General features: G+C 37.0%; 3 protein-coding genes across 3 annotated transcripts; 1 reads left to right on the plus strand and 2 right to left on the minus strand.

The window, feature by feature from the left end:
* The first annotated feature begins 3,930 nt into the window (after nucleotides 1–3,930).
* On the plus strand, nucleotides 3,931–4,308 carry LOC132064703 (secreted RxLR effector protein 161-like). The gene has a single exon (XM_059457789.1). The coding sequence runs from the start codon at nucleotides 3,931–3,933 to the stop codon at nucleotides 4,306–4,308; it is 378 nt and encodes a 125-aa protein (XP_059313772.1).
* A 1,482-nt stretch (nucleotides 4,309–5,790) lies between these two features.
* On the minus strand, nucleotides 5,791–14,473 carry LOC132064709 (cation/H(+) antiporter 28). The gene is given in 11 exon segments (XM_059457801.1): nucleotides 5,791–6,511; nucleotides 6,513–6,689; nucleotides 6,691–6,836; nucleotides 7,892–8,090; nucleotides 8,092–8,230; nucleotides 11,282–11,532; nucleotides 11,998–12,993; nucleotides 13,601–13,693; nucleotides 13,941–14,068; nucleotides 14,132–14,305; nucleotides 14,374–14,473. Coding segments are annotated over 11 exon segments (2,694 nt in total). The 3' UTR covers nucleotides 5,791–6,220.
* A 7,020-nt stretch (nucleotides 14,474–21,493) lies between these two features.
* Nucleotides 21,494–22,338, minus strand: LOC132064727 (uncharacterized). Its single transcript, XM_059457822.1, has 3 exons — nucleotides 22,171–22,338; nucleotides 21,940–22,084; nucleotides 21,494–21,885 (listed from the first exon to the last, which is right to left on the minus strand). The coding sequence occupies exons 1-3, from the start codon at nucleotides 22,336–22,338 to the stop codon at nucleotides 21,494–21,496; spliced, it is 705 nt and encodes a 234-aa protein (XP_059313805.1).
* Between the last annotated feature and the right edge of the window lie 3,655 nt (nucleotides 22,339–25,993).

Genomic DNA, 25,993 nt, shown 5'->3' on the forward strand with positions numbered 1-25,993 from the left:
GTTTTCTATTCCACTAGAGGTGTAGCCGTGTATGTCGGATAATGTAGCCTTGTTGACTCCTATTCTTTTGTGTACAGTACATGTAGCGGCACAGTTGGCTTGCACTGTTCTTTGAGCTTGTATGTATGTAAATGTACAGAGTTCATGATTTCACCCTTCATGAGGCGATGTGAGATCGCCTTTAGTCACTTATGGGCCCTTGATGTTCAATATGGTTTAGATATGAGTATAAAGGTGTTTGGTCAATAGAGGTCAAACACACGTCATGACTCATCGGTTTTGGTCGTAACATATACTCAAGATGAACACATCTAATCGCACATATCTTTGAAAATAACTCCGCTTTTCTGAATCTATAGAAACCAACTCATGAAGAAACTTAAAGAAAGTACGGGGTGTAACATAATGCGTATTACTAGATGTGTACTCTTTTTCCTTCACTTGGATTTTTCCCACTGAGTTTTTCCTAGTAAGGTTTTAATGAGGCACAAATCTATTAATGAACATCCAAGAGAGAGTATTATAAATACACCGTATTGTGGATGTCTATTCAAATACATAGTCAACTGAATAAGCTTGCCATTAGATAAACTTGCAATTGGATAAACTTACAATCAAGTAGATAGCTTGCAAGTAGCTCAAGAAGGTAGCTTGTCAGCAGCGTCCTGAAAAGCCTTTCAACAACTTCCTTAGGCTTGCAATCAAGCAGGCATCTTGCAAGTAGCTCAAGCAGGCACCTCGCCAGCAACTTCTGAAAAGCCTCGCAGTAGCTTCTTTTCCTCTATAAATACGAAGCTAATTAAGTTCATTTATACATCAGTTCAAAGTCGAATAATATATTAGTCTCTCTCTATATACTTGTCTGGTATATTTACTTTATAGTCTTTATTTTATAACAGGTAAGTCTTTGAAATATTTCCTCAAGCAAATTACTCGAGGGTTCCTTTAACGGTAATATTAATGTGAATAAAGTAAGAACCCTGTTCACTATCAAAATTACAGAGTTTTCTTAACTTAAGCTATTTTAGTTTTCTTTCAACTCCACCCATTTTTTACACTCTCACAGTTTGTCCGACTTCTCACAATACCAAGTACATAGCCAACACCAACATTCTCTTACCGTTTTTCAATTTAAGTGTGTTTGGTATGACAAAAGTCATTTTTTATATAGGTGGTACCCCGATCAATTGTGCACACTTCGCTATTTTACCTAGTGCCTGCTACCTTCCACTAGCATAAATATCGAGTAACTCTGCTCACTAAAGCTTAGACAGATGAAAAATATTCAGCTAATTTTTTTGCCTTTGTTGAAACTTGACCATGAGATCTCATTGTTCTCCTTCAACATGACTGATGACTAGGCCACATCCTTGCCGGAAGTCCTTTTTTTGACCAATGTATTTTGAAAAATGATTTACATGCTGAAAAATACCTTCGGCAATTTTTTTTTATGTTTGGCCGGAGAGTTGCAAATATTTTGAAATAATCTATACAAATTGTGACATTTCCGCCCTCAAGATTATAATTATTAATTAGAGGATATAATAACATGTTTAATCTGTACCATAATGGCCACCAACTGCTATATCATCTTTTTTTTTTTTCTAGCAAAACAATTATCTATTTTTTTTAAACAAATAGTCCACTAGATAGCTACCTAGTGGTGATTTTTATTAATAATTAGAATCCAAAATGTAATTACATCATGTATGAAATATGAATTAGCTAGAATGAGAAATAACAACTCAAGAGTTATGACATAAGCTATATGCACAAAATTGTAAGTTGATCTCCTTCTACCTCTGTCACCTTGTCTGCATATCTGGGCTGCATATTCTGGCTACTTAAGAGTGTTGTAATGCTCGGCCATGTTCTGATAATAATGCTCATGAATTTCCAGTTTCTTCTTTTCATCAAGCCTGTCATGAATGCTGGATCTTTTTTGATCATATTCTCACAGTAGGACAGCTATACTTGTCATTGTTCGGTAATTTTCTAGGTGTTGTTGATAGGTATGTGAATGTGCTAAAACTTAATATTCCATGATTCTCAAATGCTAGATTAGCTAGACAATCAGCCAAATTATTCCCCTCTCTGAAAATATGTTGAAGGTGTACTAAACAGTGGTGCAACATGTGTTTGATATCCTCCATAATGGTAGTAATGTGCCATGGATCATATACTTGATAGATTATTAGCCATGACTAAAGAATATATTTCCAACACAACATGTTGTAAACAACTATTAAATATTTCAATAGGGACATCATCATACTCTGTTATAAGTGAAAAGCCCCAAAGTGAAAAGTTGAAAGACGAAAATGACCTTTAAACATTGATTGACTTTTGTGCTCTTAAACGTTATTATCCCTTCAACTTCAATATCCAAAGACCTAAAAAAAATTTATTACAAAAAAAGTTTTACTTTAGTAATGCCTTGAGACTTTTGCATTTCTAGCCTCAATTACATTAAATGTTGTCAAATGTAGTGTATTAAAAGATAGTTTTGGGACTCTCCTTAGGGTGCATATGTGATATTTCACACACCCAGTTATCTATCCTATTATATACTAGATTTTCACTTATAGGATAGAACATGTTACCCTACCTGTTCCAAGCTAGCATTTGCGAAATAGTAAAGAATAGTTAAGTAAGGACACAACAATTTTTACGTGGAAATCACCCGGCTCACAAGGGTGAAAAAACATGACCTACACCTCTGTAGGATTTTTCCCAAACTCCCTGTGAGCCTTTGTAAATTCAGGTTACAAACACTATAACCTAGGAACTTAACTCTAATTCTTATCTCACTAATCTCACTAGACTAATGAGCACACTTCAAGTTATCCAACTTGTAGTTGAATTTGACTAACTGTTTATACCTACATTATATGCTTCTAGAAAAACAGATAAAGGTACAACTCGATAAACCAACCTAATACACAAATATAGACTCAAGAACTGTAACACATAAACTCTATGAAACAATTTCTTCAATCTTCTTTGTTGTATCAGGGTCGCACTTCCGTAATTAGAACTCTCTCAATTTGGTTGATTTTCTCTCTTGGTGAGTAGCGCAAAACTTCTTCATGGCATGACTTGAATATTTATAGTGCTAGGTTTGCATCAAGTCAGCTAAACTCAATCCCTACAAGGTAAGGCCCATTATGAGAGTTAGGGTTTGAGCTAACTTGGGATTCTTGCATTCACGCTTCTTTAGTGTCCTTGTAGGAGTATGAAGTACCTCGATAATTATGTTAAGAAATCCTACAAACTTCTCCGCCAAGTCCTTACCATAAAACATAAATCCTACTTACAGTAGATCACTGAGTTGGAACATGTTCTTGGACCTGGTTCAAGCACCTGGTTCTTCCTTCTATGAATCTTCTCACTGTCTGAGATGGAACATGTCCATAGACCTATTTCAATAACCCTTGTCCTACAAAGTCTCTGATCTATTCATTAGAGTTGTCTCTGCAATAGAACGTGCTTGTGGACCTGGTTCACCCACCTTGTTCAGGCACTTTGTCCATCATCTTTTTGTGTTTAGTTCATTCGCATTATTTCAACCATCTGTCTCTAAAACTGGTTTATTTGTCAATCATCAAAATTCATATGTGCTTATGCCAACAATATGTCAAAGATTTGGGAGCTACAAAGAAAATCCTTGGTATGGGGATTTCAAGAGAAGATGTTGTTGTACATCTTTCTTAGAAAAGGTACATTGAAAGGGTTCTTGGGAGATTCAATAGGCATAAGTTCAAGCCTGTAAGTACACTATTAGCTCCTCATTTTAGACTTCCAGAGTTACAAATACCTCAGTTCGAGGATGAGGTGGAGCATATGTCAAAGATTCTTTATGCCTGCGTAGATGGTAACATTATGTATGCTATGGTGTGTTCATGTCTAGTTATTGCTCAATTTTTAAGTATGGTAAGCATATACATGTCAAATCCAAGAAGGAGGCATTATGAAGCGGTCAAGTGGATATTGAGATATCTCAAGAGAGCTTCTGATGTTGGTGTGACCTTTCGAAAAGGTCGTGAAGGTATTTCAATTCTCAGTTATGTGGATTCTGACTATGAAGGGGATCTTGACAAAAGGAGGTCCATATTTGGATACATCCTAACTCTTGTTGGCAGTTCCGTTAGTTGGACATTAACTCAACAGTCGATTATCCCTTTGTCTACAACAGAAGCGCAATACATGGCAGCAGCGCAGGCGGTGAAAGAAGCAATCTGGTTGAAAGGTTTGATGATAGAATTGAGTTTGATTCAACAGGAATCAACTTTTAGATGTGATAGTTAGATTGCTATTCATCTGATTAAAAATTAGAGATTTCATGAGCCCACTAAACACATAGATATCATATTTCATTTTATTTGGGATGTTGAAGAGGGAAGTATCGAGGTCGTGAAGGTTATCACAGATGATAACGCTGCAGACATGTTGACCAAGATAGTCCCGCTCCCTAAGTTTGCACACTGCAAGGACTTGGCGAGATACGCATCAACTGATGCAACTCCGAAAATAACAATTGTTAGGTGGAGGTGGTATGTTCAATTATGATTTGATTCTTTTTTTTTCTTTTTTTTTACCCCGAAAGAAGTTTTCGGTTTATGATGTAAACCAAGGTGGATATTGAAAGAGTTGGTTTTTGTGGGTTACAACCCATGTGGTAGTAAGTCACATGTGCCAATATACTTGGCTAGGAATGAACTTGGGGAGCAAGCAAAATTAGTGGAGGACAAATTATGGATTTATTTTTTTCTTTTCTATTTTTGAACTTCGAGCCCAAGTTTGGTGGGTTGATCATTCTTCATTGTTTAACCATCCTAAAATCATAACTTCATTGTAAGTTGAGCGAGTAATTTTTTAGGTATAATTGGGAAATCGTATTAACGATATAAAGACAATTTTTCTCGTGTGGACGTAGGATCACTTTGATGCCAAATTAAATCTTATGTTCTTTCTTTTATGTTTCTAACATGGATGATATGAACATTGCTTCAAAGAGTCGAGAAGTGATTCTACGAGAGAAACGGTATCATCAAAAGAATCTTGAGTTTTGAAGAATGACAAATTATGGATTTATTTTTTTCTTTTCTATTTTTGAACTTCGAGCCCAAGTTTGGTCAGCTATAAAAGGTTGATCATTCTTCATTGTTTAACCATCCTAAAATCATAACTTCATTGTAAGAGTAGAGAGTTGAGAGAGCAATTCTTTTAGGTGTAATTGGGAAATCGCCTCTTTCTTTATTAACGATATAAAGACAATTGTTCTCTGATGGATGTAGGATCACTTTGATCCGAACCAAATTAAATCTTATGTTCTTTCTTTTATGTTTCTGCTAACATGGATGATAGCCGATGAAGGGGCATTACTTCAAAGAGTTGAGAAGTGATTGTATGAGAGAAACGGTATCATCAAAAGAATCTTGAGTTTTGAAGAATGACAATATTTATAAAGCCAATAACATCATTCAGTATGTTGGATAACTATTAATTGTAAAGGATTTTAAATTTTTATAAGCTACTGTTCTAACACATGACTGAAATTGTATCATCGCTACTTTGATGTATATAAATATATATATATATATAAGTTACCTTCCATTGAACATCTAAAAAAATAACTTCAATACCAAATATATATATATGTTTTCGTACCAACTACTTATTTGTTTTTGATATTCTCTCCTTTAAATTTTGAAACCTTGTGTTAAATCCCCCTATTAAGTTGGCCTTTGGTATAATGATAATATACATTAGTGGAGAGTGGTATGAAGAGCAAGATTTTGAAATTCAGATATGACTTGTAAGAGTTGAAGTTTACATAATCTAATTAACCTTGCAAATAATTGTGATACTAGTGTTATTTATTTACAATATTGAAATATAATAACCATATGGGGTGGAGCAGTAATTAGTATGACATTCAGCTTGAAAATTATAAGTATTCATATTTTTTAAAGTTCTTTTGAATTGTGAGTGATGTATCATCGTGCACGGAATTTCAATTTAATTAATCGGCATGATCACAATTCACATGGTTTTAACTTTTGTATTTGTCTCTCTCCTGTCTTTCTCTTTTCTTTTACTAAAGAACGAGCAAAATCTTAAGTTTGGAGGAGTTGAACGGATGATTTTATGTTTATGAAATCGAAGAAACCCTTATGAACACTAGTATTTATGTTATAACTTTAATATGAACAACATGTTACATGATTGAGAATTCATCATGAAGTCCATCTAATTCTCCTTTAAGGCTATGTTGTTGAATGATCAAAACTGAGGCAGTTACTGAGAAATCAGCAGCAGAAAGAATATCTCCAATAGGACCTAACTCAGGACACTCTTCCCAATCACTCATCCCTACTGTTAACACAGAATTAACCCTCCCACCTCGTCCCACAATAAACAAACCATATTGCCCTTCTAATGACCTTAATGTACAAAATGTTTGTCCTGAATTGACAAGGTATTTCTCCACATAAGCAACACGTCCTCCAAAGAACATGTTTGTCGTAAAATTCAGCAAAACACTCATCACCAATCTTCATCTCTTCTAAATGCTCAGTTGTATTGGATCTTGCTCTACCGATTCTTGATGATATGCTATCTCCAGCGGCCTCTACTAGAAACCTAATTACCGTGAGCTTTACTCCTGGGTGTCGCGCTACACGTCCAAAGATAAACAAGTGCTTCCCTGTCATCTTTGCCACCAATAAAGATTACTACTGCGTTTAGGGAAATGGATGATCTTTCAATCACGGTTTTCCCAAGACCCCTGTCAACTAGGATCCCCACAGAGCAAGGTGAATTTCGAAGAACCTAGAAGAGGGAACCATGAGCATGTGAACATGTTAAAAAAATTTCCTTAGTTCCTTAAAACATCATGATCTCACAATTTAATAGTTAGACATAAATGTTTTTTTCTCCACAAAACTAACGTAGATATATACCTTTCATTTACTCCACTAGAGGTAGAGATAAAGATCTTGCTGATGGTGTAGGAGAAGCATTTCAAATTAATCATCACAACCATTTTAGAGGATGAAGAACACTATGTTTTTCATTAGTCAACTACACTGACGATGTGATGATTTATCTTTGTTTATCCATATTGCAAAATCTTATTAATTTGCTCATTGAGTTAAGAAGTTATTATCTTAGTGTTTTCCTGATCATATTTATGCCGCTATCAATCTAATAGTGTGGACATAGTAAACCATCTCCTCAATTGTAAGCTCACAAATTAAAAGAGATGCAGTATATATTGTCCTAGCTATAAGTTTTTTTGCTCTAACAATTTCGTTAGATGTAGAAATTAAGGGCATTTCATTTGTTTCCTATGTTTATACCGAACACTAAAGCTTACCTTCTTGTACAAACTCTAAATAGTTTGATGTTTCTTAGAAATACAGAAACAACAGAAGAAACAAAGAAAGAACGAAACAAATAGGTCCAATTTTTCCATGTAATATTATCCGAATTGCTCAATTTTTTAAATGCTACATATTTTGTCCATTCAAAACCTTGTTGTTAGCACATCGTCTCGTATTTGCCATCAATTAGCACATCGTCTCATTATTGCCATCAATGAAGCTTAAGCATGAAATAGGTGGACTTCACGTGGTTAAATTCTTCAAGGTAAAAGGTTCATATTTACCCCTCAACTTTCGAACTTGGTTTTAAATGACATACTCTCGCATTTGAGCTTTGTTAGGGGTTAAGAGAAAAAATAAGACTTTTTGTCCTAAAGGCAGAGAGTCATATTCAGGACAAATTTTGAGTAGCACAGGTTCAAATTTGACCCTCTTTTCATATGTAAATGGTCCATCAACCACGAATTTAGCCAAGGGGAATGAGGAATTTGTTAGGCAAAGCTTACGGTTGATATGACGAAACCCTGAATGACCTACTTGAAGTCGTCCATCTTCCTCTTGATTCTTATGAAAAGGAAGTATTATAAGATGTACCAATAGGTCCTCAGCAAGGATGCTTATATTTTGGTGCATGTTATTGATCGTTGAAAGTGCCATCATTCTTCTTAAGTTAACCCCTTCACAATCCTCACTTAAATAACCCCTGAACATCTTTGGTAATTTTTTCCTTCATTTCAACCACTGTAGGATCAGTCACTGTCATAGCATCAACTCCACGACTTTGAGTTAATGTTGCTGCTATTTTATCAGTTAACTCAATCATATCAGTTAAGTAAACCATTGTTATATCCCGCCTTTTTGCATAAGCGGAAAATTCGAAATAATTGTAATTTATGAGAAAGGAGGCCATGTTTGAATTTTTCTTGGTAGGTGTATGCCGGTTATGGAAACTTGGATGCTAGAATGTTGGAGAAGGCCTAAGGGCAAAATTGGAATTTTGGAAATTTGTTTCGGAAACTATAAAACAAGATTTTAGTCAATTGGGCTCCAAGAAATAAAATGAAAATGGAAGCCCAAGGAGGGAGGCCCAACCGGCCATGGTCCATAAGTAGCCAAGCCCATGGATTAATTATGCATGTGATGATCATGTGCTTGCTTACATAAGAAGCCTAATCATCTAGAGAATTCAAGAAAAATCAAAAGAAAAGAAGAGAAAAAAAGAAGAAGGCCATTCGGCCATAAGAGAAAGAAGAGAAGAGAAGAGAAAGAAAATTTTTGCCTTCCAAATCTTGATCCAAAAATTATTGTTTTGTGATAATCCTACTAACTTGAGGGTGCTCTACAACTTGGTGTAATTGTTTTGGAAAAAGGAGCACTTGTTTCTTCAAGTGGACAACTTGATTAAGTGAAGAAACTTGAAGAGGAAGGTAAGAATTCATCTCTTATAATTATGTTTTGAAGGTTTGTTCGTGTTGTAGTATGTGTAAATGAGTAGAATATATAATAATATGGAAGTTTGCATGGTGGAAATACATGGGTGCATGTGGCCGAACCTATATTGTGGGATGATGTTGAATTTTGTGTTGTATTTTAGTTGTGATTGTTGTGAAATTTATGTTGGAAATGAAAGTTGAATGAATTAGTGAAAGTTGGAAAAATATGAAGGTGGGCCGTGAGGTATGGGACATGGAAAATGGAAATGAATTAATTTTTGTTTGTTATGTTAATTGTGTCATTAAGGCTTTATGAAGTAAATGGAAGAACAATGGTTTAAGTTAACATGGAGAAGTGGTTGTTAAGTTGTTGTCGGAAAGTATGTGATTCTATTATAGTTTATGTAATTATGGAAATGAAATTGTAAGATGTAAATCATGATGGTGGTTAATGGAATTGAAAGGTAAAAATATGTTATGGAAGTTTATGTTGAAAGTTGGAAGTTTGAACGAATTATGGTTGCGGTGGAATATTTGTATAATTTGTGAAATAATGTGAAATGTTCTTGAATTGTATTTGATGGTCTTGAATGAGTAGATGAGTATGAAAATATTGGTATTAGCTTGAGAATGTGAAGTTAGTTTGGAAGTTGTTGCTTTATGAAGAAAGAAGACTAACTATGTTAGTAAGCGATTTTACTTGATTATTGTTGTTGTTGGTGTTGTTGTTGGTTACGAGTTAATTCTCGGGGTGTCATATTTATAAAGTTTTAAATTTCGGTAGCCAAGTATAAACCAAAGTTGAAATGTTAACCTTCATGAATAGTAACTAGTAAGAGTGACCATTTGCGATTTCGACGAAATTGGAAGTGAAACCAAGCGAGCATAAGGCGAATGACCCATGTAAAGCCTTGCCCTTTATTCTTTGGCATGTTCTCGAGTCCAACAGGCTTGAAAGCGAGCCTCAATTGTACTTCGCTTCCCGCATCCAAGATTGAAAATAGCGCCAAATCGTTCGGAAGATTGAACTCGTTTCTTCACAAATCGTCGCCAAAATGAATTATATGTACGAAACCTTCCCAATGGACCTGGATTGTCCCAAATGCTTTTAAGTGACCGTTATAAAGCCTATGATCCACAATTTATGCCCGCCGCCTCGAATTGACCCGAGGTGGGCCCATAGAATCCGAGACCTCTTATTATGATCTTAATTAATTTATTCCTATACTATGTTTAGAGGAATCTTTTGATGATTGTACCGTTGTCGAACAATGATTATGATGAGGTTATGATATGTCTTGACATGAGTTATGATTCTAAAAGTATGATGCTTATAATCGTGCCATCCCCACAAAGTGCATACATATACCTATGAGTATCGTCCGATTTCCTTGAAATGATATGTCGTTTGTATTGTTCCGTTTGCTTAAGAACGATCATTCTTTTGTAAGCCCCATGATATATTTGCTACGTACGAATAGTCTCAAAAACTCTGATTTGACATAATCCGTCATGGCATCCGAAAGGTACGTATTATGACTATTTACGTGATTTGTCTGTTGAGTCTGGACTTATATGCATATGTTTCTGCACTACTCTGTTCGTGCAAGCTATGATATGTCTTTTCACTGAGCCCGGGCCAGGACATGTTCTCGTGCGCACCTCTCTGCATTATTCACCGAGTCCCTCGTACTTGCGGGCCGGGACACGTTATTTGTATATGATTGTGATATGATGATACGGGGATGGCGGCCAGGACGGCATATGATTATTATTCACCGAGACCCGCAGTAGAGGGCCGGACACGTTATGTATACATGATATATGAACTCCATATTACCGAGTCCCTTAATAAGATACGTTCTACACATATGGTACATGATTCTGTTATGCATGACTTTACTTACCGAGTCCCTTATCCGAGGGGGCGGGACACGATACATGTTCGCATGATATTATATGATCCGATATGCATTATGTCTTCTCGAGGTCTCGGACACGGTGTTACTTTTTGTATTTCGCAACCATGATCCCTTTGATCATGGTTATACTTGTTACCTTTCTCGCTTTACATACTCGGTACATCTTCGTATCGACCCCCTTGCTTCTCGGGGGCGTGTGTTGCATGCCCATGTGTATATCGTCTGCTTCGTTTGAGAGCTCCTTTTGATCCAGCCGACACTTTTGTATATATTTTGATGTATGTTCATATATGACTACTTGGGTACGGCGGGGCCTGTCCCGTCTTCTCGATTCGTATGTTAGCAGGTATGATTGTGGGTTGTGAGTTGTCACTTTGTCCGAGTTATGTGCGATATGTGACTTTGTCGATTAAGCCATTGTACGAGTATATGTGTATATGTATGTTCGTGCATTTTTATGTATGTTTAAACGGAATTAGCAATTTGGTACGTCGGATCTGTTAGGTAGGTACGTCCAAGCACGGTCGTGACAACCATGATCCCTGGATTTGCTGGCCCTCGAGAGATTTCCATGAAGTTTATTGTTGAGAAAATATTCTGAGGACTTCGAATGCAAAGCAATATTCGGAGCTCATTGGTCGGATTAAGCCATTGGAGGGCTATTTTTTGTGTTGGTGAACGTCTCCTCGCACGTTCAATAATTTTTGCGACGACCACTGGGGTGTATTTAATGGTAAGGAAAGTTACAAATACCAAGGTGATACTTGTTGACATACTTATGATATTCATCTACATCCAAATGCAATAAGAAGCAAACTTATAACAAACAAGAATCACTATCATCTTGGAGATGACATACTTATTCACCAAGACAGAGATGATGTAATTTTCACATACAACATTAGGAAACATGATTTTGATCCTTGTGATATCTAGTTGAGGATATTGAACTTTTAATATGCACTTGGATCCCTCTTTGAATCTTCACAAATTTAACGAATTATTAACTGTTAGACCATTTAATTATCCATGTGTTATGCTAACTATTAGGGGGTACTTCTTATTTGAACATAATATGGTTCTATAGATCATTTAAATATAACATATTCCCTAAGTAAAAGGACCAAGTTAACACACGAATTTCACTTATTTGAAGGTTAAATATGCTTAGTCAAATATCTCAAGGATCAAAATACCAACAAAAAGTGCAGTTATTATCCCATAAAGAAGTGATAAAATACGGTAAGGACATACACGGAATGCATTAATAGCTAAATAGACTTGAAAATGGCCCTTGATATTGAGTAGCAATCCACTGGCTATTGATTCAGGCCAATGAAATCCAAGCATCAATCCAGAAACCACACAACCAAGAACTTTACCACCTGTGGCAATTTTGAATGGAACTATTATTTGTGCCCATGTAATTAATCTCCCAGCCTCAAATTCTGAAAGTTTAGCCTTTGTCCCTACCCAAAAGAAAAACAAAGGATAGAAAATTGTCCTAAAAATATAGTTCACTTTCCCAATCATCATCTTTGATATTCTCCCTTCTCTTGGCATAAATAGACCAACCAAGAATGCACTCAGAACCGTGTTGAAATTAACAGTGTAGGACATGCTAATTATTAAGATAATAATTGCCAGTGCTACAACTAAATGTGACCCTTTCATGGGTTTCCCTTCAGGATTTTCATTAGTCACCCATTTCATAACTGATGGAACAACCTTTGATGCTAACAGTGTTTGAAACACCAATATTGCCATCATCTTTAACATTATTATCACGTTCCGGTTCTGAAAATTCTTATCCGGATCAAAAATGATAAATCCAATGGTGATTAGGAGAACCGAAACAACATCGGAATGTATTCCGGCCTCAACAATAAATCGACCAATGTCCGATTTTCCAATCTTGAGATCGGTAATTAATCGAGTTAAAAAGGAGGAATTTGTTCTAGCAAGAACGATTGCAAGGCATGAACTGAATACAACATTTGATTGTTTAGAGATGCTGAGAAGTGGAGTGACGAGGCATGCTAAGACAAATGTAGTGAGTACCCTTGAATATGCAACTTTAGCCTCTGGTAAAGTCAATTGGAGAAATATATTCGGATCTATCTCTAATCTCATGACAAACATATGACACACCATAATTGCATCCACAATGTAATTCAATGTTTGTTGAACTTCGGTGTCGTTTAAGAACCTTGAACGAATGAATTCAAGATTGCTAAGTAGCAATCCCACCTGGATTAAACAAATATTTACTCTCATTATTTTGTGATCAATCATGAATAGAAAATTAAAGTAAATCATAGTCATGTATATTATTAGAAAATTTAATAAGCATTTTGAAAAATAATGAACAGATCTTAATTCTTCCTATGAGGCAGTATTTCAAATGCTATTGTGTACATAATTTTCTATATACACAATATACTTTTCCGGCGAAGGATGTTCAACTGACCACAATTCACTGTATGTGGCTATGCCACTGAATGTCTGACGTTATCCTTGCCAACTACCTAGCACCATTTTAAACCCCGTTACAAAAGTTTGAGTAGCATAATCACAAACATAAGAATGCAACCCGTAACACCATTCATATCAACTCAGATCTATTGGAACTACAGTCAAACCTCTTTATAACGACGTCGTTTGTTCCGATTTTTTTTTTTTTTTGCAACTATAACGAAATGTTGTTATACAAAACATATATTATAGAACAACATGAAAATTAGTTCCAGAAAAAACTTGGTTGTTATAGTGAAATGTTGTTACCAAGGATGGATGTTATATAGAGGTCTTACTGTAGTCCACAATTAGACGTAGGATTTGAAAAGGGGTTTCTTACAATGGCTTCTGCAATGATACGAGGTTGTGAAATAGGGTGCAGAAGAAGGTGGACACAGTTGCACAAGAACATGGCAAAGAAGAAACCTAAGAGCTAAACAGACATTGATGGAATTCTTATCGTAATCTGATTCCTACATTCCACTTTTGTATTATTCTGTCTCAAGAAATCCATTTTCTTTATTTCTTTATTTCTGGTCTTTTCAAGTGGCAGTATTCAGCTTCCTATAATCCATACAAACACGCCATCCAGTAATTGTACAAGTGGGAATCAACTCGTTCTTTGCATTAGGCACCACACTGATACCTCATTTCTTGGGAACATATTGAACAAGACTCACCCACTTACTGTCTGCGATCGGATACACTACCCCAGTATCTAACCGTTTTATGATCTCCTTTTTCACCACCTCTTGCATGTTCTGATTCAATCTCCGCTGTTGTTCAACACTCGATTTGTTGTCCTCCTCTAGCTGAATTTTATGCTCACAAATACCAGAAGGAATTCCCCGAATGTCTACTATGGTCTAACCAATAGCACGTCTGTACTCGTGCAAAATCTCCACTAAATGCTTAATATTTTCCACAATCAGTAATGCTGAAACGATCACTGATAATGACTTGTTCGAACCAAGGAACTCATACCTCAAGTGTGATGAGCGCTGCTTAAGCTTAAGCTTTGGTGGCCCAATAATAGAAGGCTTAGCTGGTGGAGTAGTTTTATTTGCAAGGTCAAGATCAAGCTTTCTTGGGTGGTAAGTGTAAGAACCAAACCTTCAAGCGCATTTATCGTTTCCACGTAGCCCTCCATATCATCAGCATCAAAGTTCATCAGAACTGCAGCAAGAGCTTCTCCCAGACTTTCTTCTTCCATTTTATATTCGACAACATCATCAATCCCATCAAACGAATCAATAACCGAAATACTCTCATAAGTACTTGGCAACTTCATGCGCTTGCTTGCTTGGAAAGTCACTTCTTCATCATTTTTTTTTGAATTGAAACTACCAAGCTGATTGCCTGATAGTGCTTTATTAAAAATCAAGTTCTGTACAAAAGCTAAAATGCAGAAAATAAAGGAAAATAATACATGAATCCAAACTAAAGGAAGTCTAAAAGCTTGTCTATTGCAAATCCTTTGGCCTTCACTTGATAACATGTTGGCTCCTCAAGCTCTCACCAAGTGCTATGGATCCACAGTCCATTGAATTAAAATTCAGGCTTCAAGGATGGAATAGAATTCTCTCGGAAAGTTCCTCATGTTCAGCTGTTTCTATGTTTGATCCAGGCCTATGTAGTTTTGACCTTTTCCTTCAAGAATGATTGTATAAAAGGATCCTTTGGACAAGTGACAACAGAATGAGCATGTAATCACACTAATACCACTGTTGTAACCTGTCCAAAAGTCCTTATATTCAATCAAGCAACTGTTCTGGCACGATTACTGCTTTGACATACTGTAGAATCCTCATTGCATGTGTTAATCTCCTGGAATATAATGATCTTTGGCTTGCCTGATTTTGATATATGGCATCTGTGCTTTTTCAGTATTCAAAATATGTCTTGCTTTCCTTGGAAGTGATTGGTAACTATTGAAATGATGTTCACCTGCAAAATAAAAAAACAAAGTTAGTCAAAAAATCTACCAATCCATTTCCTTCCCTCGATCGCTCCACTCACTTCCTTATCCCTCCTCAGCCCTGTAATATCCTTTATGATCAAAGAGATACTCCATGGTACTTCCCATTGTCCTGTCAAGATCATTTTAAGAGTCATTGAATCAGTCTCCAATATTATGGGAAATAGATCATTTGTCACACAGTATTTAAACCCCTCCTATAATGCTATTGCTTCAGCAACTAAATTTGATCCATCTGATATTCTTCTGTTGCGGCACCAGGTCTCCCTCGCAGTTCTAATACAAAATGCCACCGAGCTTGGCCCCCGGATTGCCTCTAGAAGCACCATCTGAGTTACACTAAAACCACCGTGGCATAGGCAAATTCCATCTCACTATATGTGGTCTGTATGTTTCAAATATCTGCATAATTTGTGGAAGAGACTTTGGTACTTGTATTCTTGGATTTCTAATTCTGCACATCTGATGTATGGTCAAATTTATTTCATATATCACCTTATTGATTGTCATCTTCCCTCCATGCACTGCGTGTTTCTCCACTTCCATATTTGCCACATTGTGATCACCGGTATGGCTCTAATAATAGATTTGAACTTAGATGAAAAATCAAAGAATTCCACCGAGACTATATCACTTGTTTCACACAAGCAAAGTTGTTGTGATTCCTATAGCAACTTTAACATATCTCAAGACTCAGAAGCAATTTTTCTTCTGTGACAAATAGATGATCTACGATTTCACATTGTTTAGATCACAACAATAACATTTTCCTTCTCGTATTAATCCAAATCCTTCTCAAGTATATCCCATCGGTAGTTTGCATTTCCACAATCTCCAGAAAAGAATGAGATTTTGAAAGGCAAACCTGGTATCCATATGCTTTTGTATATATCAGACTTCCCAAGTTTCCTTCTTAAGAGCTCCCCTCCCATGCACTTCCAACTGTAAATTTACCAGATGATGTCATCATCTACCTTGATTTATCCCATTCTTCTGTAGATTCATGAAAGTCTAATTCTTCCAGTATATGATCAACAATATCAGTAGGAAAAAGCTGTTGTAGTTTACTCATGTTCCACCCATCCTGATTTCTCAATTCCTTCACATCTTGTCTTGTTTCATCCACAACAAAATCATCAGGAACTAAGTAGTATAAAGCTCCAAGTTTTGTCCAATTATCAAACCAAATATTAGCAGTTCCACTTCATGGCTCCCACCACATTTCATGCTCCATGTTGTCTCTAGCTTCTAACATCATTTTCCAGATCTGAGAGCCTCCTTTCCAAGGCATATACTGAGAGTAGTGCCTTTTACAATACTTGTTCCACATATAATTTGACCATAGAGTATTTGTAGTTCTAAATTTCCACCAGAGTTTAGCACATAATGCTTTAGAAACATCAAATACGGATCTGAAGCCAACTCCACCTTCTTCCTTTGGCAAGCACAGATTCATCCATAAAGAACAATGTCTTGTTCTTCCTTCTTCACTATTATTCTAGAAAATCTTGCAAACACCCTATGCAGGTCATATATAACACCCTTTGGAGGTCTGATAGCTGAGAGTAGGTGAATTGGCATAGTCGATAGAAACACTCAAGATCAAAACAGCCTTTTCCTCCAAAAGATAAAAGTCTTCCTTTCCAAGATGCCAGTTTGTCCTTCACTTTTTTGATCAAGTTACTATAATCAGCCTTTCTCTTTCTTGCATGTGTGATTGGGAAAACTAAGTATGTGAAAGGGAAAGATCCCCTATTAAAACCAGTAATAGCCTCCACCTGCTGCACCATCACATTTGCAACTTTACTATGCATGTAAAGGAACTTTATCCTTTGTTGATAAGCTGCCCTGACATCTGCTCATACTCCTGTAATATTCCCATGATCACCTGTAACGAAGTATCATTTGCAGATGAGAATATAATAGTATCATCTTCATAAGCAAACTGATTCAGATTAGCACTCCATTTAGGCATTCCATAGCTTTTAAAGCCATTGTCCTCAAATAAAGAGTTCAATGCTCTAGATAGCACTTCTGCAGACAAAATAAACAAAGTAGGAGAGAGTGGATCTCCTTGCCTAACACCTCTTGTTGAGTGGAAAAATCCAGAAGCCTGTCCATTGAATAAAACTGAGTGCCAATTATTTGCTATCAATCTCCATATCATATCTATAAATACTTCTGCAAATCCCATCTTCCTTAGAACTCTTGCCAAAAAATCCCATGACACTCTATCATAGGCCTTAGCCATATCCAGTTTGAGCACCACATTAGCTGGTTTTCCCCTAAGTCTTATATCTGATACCACCTCTTGAGTTAACAGTACATTCTCAATGATACATCTTCCCTTTACAAAACCAGACTGATTAGCAGATATCAAAGAAGGCAAAACATTTTCAAGTTTATTTTTGCACCACTATAGAGACCACTTTGTTAATAAAATTATTGAGACTTATGGGCCTCATATCTGCAAAGGTCTCAACATTATTCTTCTTTGGGATCAGAACCAGATTTGTATGAGTTATGGACTTTGGCAAAGTCTGTCCTTCAAAGAAGACTTTCACTACATTATATACATCAGCCCCCATAATTTCCTAGCATACTTGATAAAATGCTGCTATCATACCATCTGGACCACCTGAGCTATCTCTTGATTGATCAAAAATTGCATTCTTAACATCTTCTAGAGTTGGCATGCTGGTAAGTATCTGATTTTTCTCCTAAGTAACCCTATTAGGATCTGAGGAGATATCCTACTGTATAAACTGATGCTGATAAAACTGAGTTGCTTCCTCAGCTAGAGCATCTTCCCCCTCAATCCAACTTCCATCCTGCTTTTTCATCCTTTTGACCTGCAATATCTTCCTCCTACCATTTACCATATTGTGGAAAAACCTTGTATTCCAATCCCTCTCAGAAAAGCAAGTAAATTGAGATTTCTGTCTCCAGAACTCCTCCTCATAATGCATATACTTCTTCAATTCTGCTTGTGTTAGTTGGAGTACCATCCTGTTTACAGGAGAAGGATCATCTTCAAAAAGCTATTCTTTAACTCTCACAATATCTTCCCTTACTATCAGTTCCTTGAAGATATCCCTAAAGGTAGCTTTACTCCATTCTGATAAAATGGATTTAACTTTTTTAAGCTTCAGTTTAAAAGTAATGAGTTCATCTGCTTCAAAATCAGTATTCCACCCTTGATTCACAACCTTTAAGAAGGATTCATGTTCTATCCAAAACTTTAGAAATCTGAAAGGTTTCCTTACATGTTGAGATGAATTTCCACAAGTAAGTAGAAGAGGAGCATGATCAGAACCAGTTCTAGATAAAAGTTCATCTTCCATGTGACCAAACCAATCCTGTAGTTTTGAATTAGTGAGCATTCTGTCCAACCATTTAAAAATACAATCCCTACCAGCTCTACCATTCCACCATGTGAATAAGCTCCATTTAAAAGAAACTTCAAATAGTTCACTTGAATTCACATAGAATGCAAAATCTTCATACTCATCTGGATAAACTAGCAGACCCCCTATTTTCTCATCTTCATGCATAATGACATTGAAATCCCCTCCCACAAGCCAGGGCACTTCCATTTGGTCAGCCAGGTTATACAAGTTATCCCAAAGACTAATTCTTTCTAATGCTTCACACTTTGCATAAATCATAGAAGTCATAAGAATCTTATTATCCTCCTGAAAATTTAGCTTAACTGTAATCTGTTGATCTGTATCCTGAATCACCTCTACATCTATACTATCATTTATAAAGAACCAAATTTTACCATTGCAGTTATGATGTGCATACCTCATTCCCAATCTCCTTCTAAATCTTTGAATGTGTCTAACATGCTGAAATGGTCCCATCAAAGTAACGATAGAGAATTTATGATGCCTATGTAACATTTGCACTCTATGAAAAGCTTGCTATGAATTCACGGACACGATATTCCAAAATAGAGTCTTCATAAAGATTTATTGACATTCTTCACGTGGCTCTATTTGGCAATATTCTTATAGGCTGAATATCCACTACACTTTGTTGTTTGCCCTTCTTACTCCCTTTCTGCATGGACTTTGGAGAAATATCAGCTTCCTTAGCTACCTGATTAAACACCTGCTCTATGGCTTCCTCATCTACCCCATCTTTAGCACTGCCACTTGTATCAAGCTACTCAGGTAATGCCATATCTGTTAGATTATAGGACACTACATCATGCAGTTCCTTCAAAGGAGAAGGTTTCTTCAGGGATAGAATTTGTTGATCTTGACATTTTTCCACCAGATCCATATGCAAATCATCAGGTTCCTCCCTTTCAGGTGGGTAGGATCTCACTCCATCATGATTTATAGAAAAATTCAACTGATCCTCCTGTCTAAGCATAATTGGAAGAGGAAATTCCTTCTGAGTATGCTCCTGATTAAAAACTATGTTACTTAGCTCATAATCCTGAGCTAACTTGTCCACACAATCATTTAATTTCTGCTTCTCTCCATCCTCTACATGTTCTTGGCTATCTGCTACTCTGTTGCCTCCATCATCTTGAGAATCATCTACATTGCTAGTCTTTTTTCAAGACTCTTATAAATAACTATCTCAGAACCTGCACTATCTTCTACTTGTTCTTGGCTATCTGCTACTTTGTCTCTTCCATCAGTAACTATCTCTTGGGGATCATCTACATTGTTAATCTTTTCTTCAGGGCCCTTGTAAATAACTATCTCAGTACCCACACTTGCCTTTCCATTCTCAGCCTGTATTCCAATATGTCCTTCTTCCCTAGTTACTTTCAAACTTTCATCAGATTAGTCAACATCTTCTGCCTCTTTGATTAAAACATCTGGCCCTTTAAAAAGTCCTTACTGACTCAGTAGGAACCAAATCCTTTGTGTTGTCATTATCCACCCCTTCTTCTACATTTTCATTCAATACTTCAAAATTATTTTGAAGTGAAACTCCTTCTGGTTGCTTGTCTTTCCCTGCATGACCATCCTCCTTCCTCTTCTTTCCCATGTTAGTAGCATTTGGATAAGTAACAACTTTCCCACTAGACAACACCTTTGGCAAATATTGTTGCATAGGATAGCTCCATCTATTATACCTATTATACCTTCCTAGATATTGAAATCCCTTAGATGTTGTTGCTACTGTTTGTTTCTCAGTTGTCACTTCCTCACTAATCTTCACTTCTGCCTCTCCTTCATAGACATCCTCTTTCTTTTATGCCTTTAACTCAGGATGTAACACTCTACACTCTTCCTTTGTATGGCCTTGTAACTTACATTCAGTACAATAATTAGGCAAATGATCATACTGAATCTTCACTTTCATAACATTCACTTCTTTGGTTTGGTCATATTCAATATCCATCATAACAAACTTAAGAAGATCTGATAATAAATCCAGTTGCACCTTTACCCTAGCACAATTAGGCCTGGTTTTATTAATAGTAGCCATGTCCAATAATAATGGTTTCCCAACTGCCGATGCTAAGGTAAACAAAGATTCCTTAACAAAGTAAGTAGGCAGTAAATAAAGGAAATATATCCATGCCATTGCAATTGAAGTCTCTTCGTCAACCCTAAAATGGGAATCATCTATGAGAGGTCTCATCTGATAAGACTTACCACCATCAGACTTCAACCAAAAGGCACTCTTAGAAGAGATGTTTATGAAATCTTCCATTAAAGAACATCTAATCAAAATATGTCGATCTCTTTGGAATCCAACTTGACACTTTCCCTTAGCACCACATTGACTTGGAACAATATCTCTCAACTCATCCATTTTACGGCTAGCCATATGAGAACTTACCTACAATAGCATGCTTTAAATTCTCTATTTGCTCCATTCTTGATACTTCTGACATAGTGCAATGCACCACTGGGATACCATTAACATATTGAACCTCCTTAATAGGTATAGGATCAATAATGGGGTTGGTAGTAGGGGTACATTCATGCACAAAAGTCTGCATGTAGGTTGTAGGGTTTGTATCTTCGACCGATAGAAGAGGGACAATAGGATGAGAAACGGGTATTTTCGTGTTGGTAAGGGGAGGGTAGTGATCTAGATTGGACGTTGATGGAGGCTGGCCAGCTATCGTTGACGGCTCACCAGTGGCCATAGTGTGAAAGTAGGTTTTGTTTAGGGTTTGCATGGGAATAGGAGGAGAGAGAAGGGAGATATTTTTTATATGTTTATGTATAGGTGTGTTTAGTCTTCTTCATCATTCACTCAGAACTTGATTTCATTTTAATCAGAGTCCATAAGCACTCTGCCCGTAACAAGGAAGGGTCTTCCCAAGATGATGGGAATATCTCTATCAACCGCACAATCCAGAATAATGAAATCAGCAGGCAACATGAACTTACCCACTTGCACCAGCACAACATCTATGACCCCAACTGGCTTCTTGATGAATATGTCTGCCATTTGTAATTGCATAGAAGTTAGTCTAGGCATTCCTAATCCAGACTGTTTGAAAATAGCAAGAGGCATCAAGTTGATACTCGCCCCATTATCACACAGAGCACGGGCGAATGCATGACGCCTAATATTACACAGAATGGTAAATGCCCCCGGATCTCCCTTCTTCTGAACTGTGCTGGAAGTAATAATCGAACTCTCACGCTGAGTTAAATTCACTATCAATAGAACTCTCACACTGAGTTAAATTCACTATCTCATGTTGAACAGACTTTTCTTACTAAGCAGGTCTTTCACAAACTTAGCAAATCCGGGCATCTCTTTGACAGCATCTAAGAATGAAAAATTCACTATTAACTGCTTCAACTGATCATAGAACTTCTGACACTTAACATTGTCATTCTTCTTTGCCAACCTCTGAGGAAAGGGAGGCTTTGCTTTGTACATCTAAGTCAAAGGGCGAAGAGCCCCTTTTATCGTGTGTTCCTTGTGTCAGCGGTAACTTCGGGAATATCAGTAACTTTTTCTTCACCATGGACCTCATCATCAACGATAGGAACATCAGAATGCACCTCTTCTTTCTCAATAATTGGATCTAGATCTACCACCTTCTTGTCAGCATCTTGAAGTATTTTACCACTCCTCGTGCTAATAATAAAAGTATGTTCCATGCCACCACCATTCTTCGAGTTTGGAATAGTATCACTAGGAAGCTAACCTTTTTTAGTAGGATGCTGTTCTCTAGAAAGATCACGCATCTACTGTTCAAGGTTCTCAATAGCTGCTGAATGAGAAACCACTATCTCTGATAGCCCAGATAATGTCTTTTCAGTGTTTGTCTGACTTGCTAACACTTTTTTAAGCATTGAGTCCAACCTTGAACTACCTTGATCATTAGACTGCCTTATTTGTGGAATGTAAGGGTTGGAACTTCTGTTTCCGAAGTTACCATTGTTGTTGTTGCATCTATATTGGTTCGGTCCACCATAGTTGTTATTGTAGTTCCCTTGGTTGTTGTTGTAGTTGTTGTATGCACCCTGCCCTTGTTGAGGTCTCCAGTATCTCTGAATATGCCTAGGAATATCCCCTTTCACTATGTAATCTGCATATTGAACATCCTCAACTGGCGGAGGGGACCCTCTTGATATGGACCCTCTGGACTTGGTACATTCCAGGCAGCATGCCTAAGATATCTTCACAAATGGTTGCCTTCATTGATTTCTTCTCATCAAGACTCTTTGTCAGTAAAGAGAGACTAGTGGCCAATTGTGTCAATGTCTGCTGCGTTTCCTGTCTATCTTTCACAATATTTTGAATCAATGGTGTCCCAAGTGATAGCCCATCAGAATTACTCGAATGCCATGCTTGACTCTGTAGTCAATCGATCAAGTTTATCAGTAATATTAGCATAGGACTTATTCATGAAACACCCGCTAGCAGCATTATTGGCTATTGCTTGGGTCATAGGATCCAACCCTCTGTAGAACTTCTCCTTCAAAATCTGATCTGGAAAACCATGGTTTGGACTCCTATCCAAATATTCTTTGTACCTCTCCCAAGCTTCAAAATGTTGTTCCCCATTACATTGTTTGAACTCGTAAATCTGATCACAAATTTTAGCTCTTTTACTCGGGGGATACCACTTCCTGAGAAACACTTTGACCATCTCTTCCGATGTAGCAATAGAGTTTCGAGGCAGCTTTGCAAACCATTTTCACGCTTCTTCGGCTAACGAATTTGTTATATCCCGTATTTCGTACATTAGGACAATCCGAGTTAACCATGATAAGTTAGGGACAAGACTATTCCGGGATACGAAGTAGAGACTTTTAACCACTATTTTGTTTCAAGACATAAATTGCTTATGATTTTATTGGCATGGAATATTAAGGAAAATTTGGGGTTAAAAATGAATTAAAGAAAGTTGACAATTCATGAATTAAAAGGGACAAGTGGCCGGCCAAAGAGGTGTGGGCCATGGTCCACATGGAAGCTTAATATATGAGATTAAAGATGACCACGTCAATTATATTCATCATCTTCACCAACCTTAGAAGCTTGGAGAACTTTGAGAGAAAAAAAAGAAGGAGCATTCGGCCATAGCAAGAAAAATTTAAGGTCCAAAAATCTTGATCAAAAAATATTTTCTTCTAGCAATTCAACCAATTGGAAGGTCCTCTTTAACGTGAGATAGTTGTTGGAGCAAGCAAACCTTTATTCTTGCAAGTTACAAACCCTAGCTAAGTTGTGAAGTTGAGTGGAAAAGGTAAGGTTTAATCTTCTTTTTCATATGTTATGAATGATTTGTACATGTTGTAGTGTGTGGAAATGGATGAGAAGCATGAAATTTGTGTGATGGGGTGGTGGCCGAATATGGGTCATCTTGTGTGGCAAGGAATAAACTAATTTTATTTAGTGTTTTGGTTGTTGTTGTTGTGGGTTCTATGTTGATAATGAAAGTTTAATGATTCAAGTTGAAATTGTAATTGTCGTGGGCTGATTTGGAAGTTGACGTGATTTGAATGTAGTTTTTATATTTATTAGAATGACATTGTTAAAGTGTGGATTGTTGGTGTAATTCATGAATTTGGGAGAGGAATGTGTTGTTGTTGTTGTTGTTCTCGGGTTTGGGGTGGTTTCGGGTGAAATGGAGTGTTAGTTGGGTTGTTTTAAATATTGTGCGAATTGTTTAAAATGTTCTTGAATATTGTTTGAATGGTTTCGGATTAGTAATCGAACGTGTGAGCATTGGTGTTAGTTTGATTATATGTGGTTGAATTGAATATAATGGAATGTTGTTGAATTATGTAGAAAAGAGTTACTAACGTTAGAATGCGTTTTGAATTGATTGTTGATGTTGTTAGAATGGTTGTTGGTATTGTTGTTGATGATTTGGCCGAGTTGAATTCTCGAGGTTGTTGAATTTATAGGGGAAATGCTGCCCAAATTTCTGTAGAATTAAGTGCTAGTTTGGGATTGAATCCCTAAGTGTCTATAGCTAATGTTTGGTATTTAATGACGTTGTTGTAGATCTTGGGGAGCCCGAGACTTGAGTTTGGATTAGCTTATATGTAAAGCCTAACCCTTCTTTCTTTTGGCATGTCCTAGTTGTAAATAGGCCACGATACGAGCCTCGGGGTAACTCCATTCTTACGATCCGAGCATGTCTACGATTCTTATTCACCTCTTAACGTCGGCATTCTTAATGTAGTAGAATTATGGTTCTTATGTCTTTGGCATGATTGGATTTCAAATGTTGCATAAAGATTTTTGTTCTTAAAGGATTCTATGTCTAATAACGTCCGTAACTTTCATAGATGAGCTCGGATCGCTTCGAAATGTTCGTAGAAGATTCCGTAACGATAATGACTCTCCACTTTCATAGGCGGGCTCGGATTGGTTTGATACTTGTCCGTGGGTCCCGAGACTTTCCTTTGTATAGTTCCAACGACTTTTGAAAGAACTTAATATGACTATCATCCCGACCCCGAGTATGGTTAGTTACTTATCTATTGAGTCCGTAATAATGATTTTTATGCATATGGTTACTCACGACTCTGCTCGTGCATATGGTTGTTACATCTTTCGCCGAGTCCCGGGCCGGTTATGTTATCGTGCGCACTATGTTATATTCCGGAGTATGATGTGTTATGGTTCGCCGAGTCCCTCGCTATAGGGCCGGGTTCCGTATATATTATGGTGTTATGCTGTGTTATGGCGTTATGATGTGTTATGTGATATGGCGGGTTTCAGAGATATGAAATCTTCTGGAGTATGATGTGTTATGGCGCCAATGACGGGTGGGGGCGACCGTATTCCCTGAGCCCCATGCATGATTTGTTTTTTAAAAAAGCAAATATTCTGGTATTTTGGATATTGTACTTATTTCCTGTACTTCTGTTTCAATTATGATTCTGTTTACTGTATTTCTTGCTTTGCATACTCGCACATATTCCGTACCGACCCCTTTCTTCGGGGGCGCGTTTCATGCCCGTGTACATACGCCCACTTTGGTGATCCGCCAACTTAGGACACCTATTCTCGCTATCTTGGAGTGCTCCTTTGTTCCGGAGCCTATATTTTGGTACATACTCTTCCGTTGCATATGTATATGTCTATTCAGGGGTACGGCGGGGCCCTGTCCCGTCATATGATTCTGTTGTTCTTCTTAGAGGTCAGTAGACATCTATGTGGGTTGTGCATATCACTGTTCAGTTGTGTACGTATGATTTATGTTGTGGGCGGTCCCATTTGCCGCGGCAGCCTTGTCGGCTTGCATTTGTATATATTTTGGGACGCTGTGCTTTATGATAGCCTTGCTGGCTT

This window comes from Lycium ferocissimum, chromosome 1 (assembly GCF_029784015.1).
Source record: "Lycium ferocissimum isolate CSIRO_LF1 chromosome 1, AGI_CSIRO_Lferr_CH_V1, whole genome shotgun sequence".
Lineage (NCBI taxonomy): Eukaryota > Viridiplantae > Streptophyta > Magnoliopsida > Solanales > Solanaceae > Lycium > Lycium ferocissimum.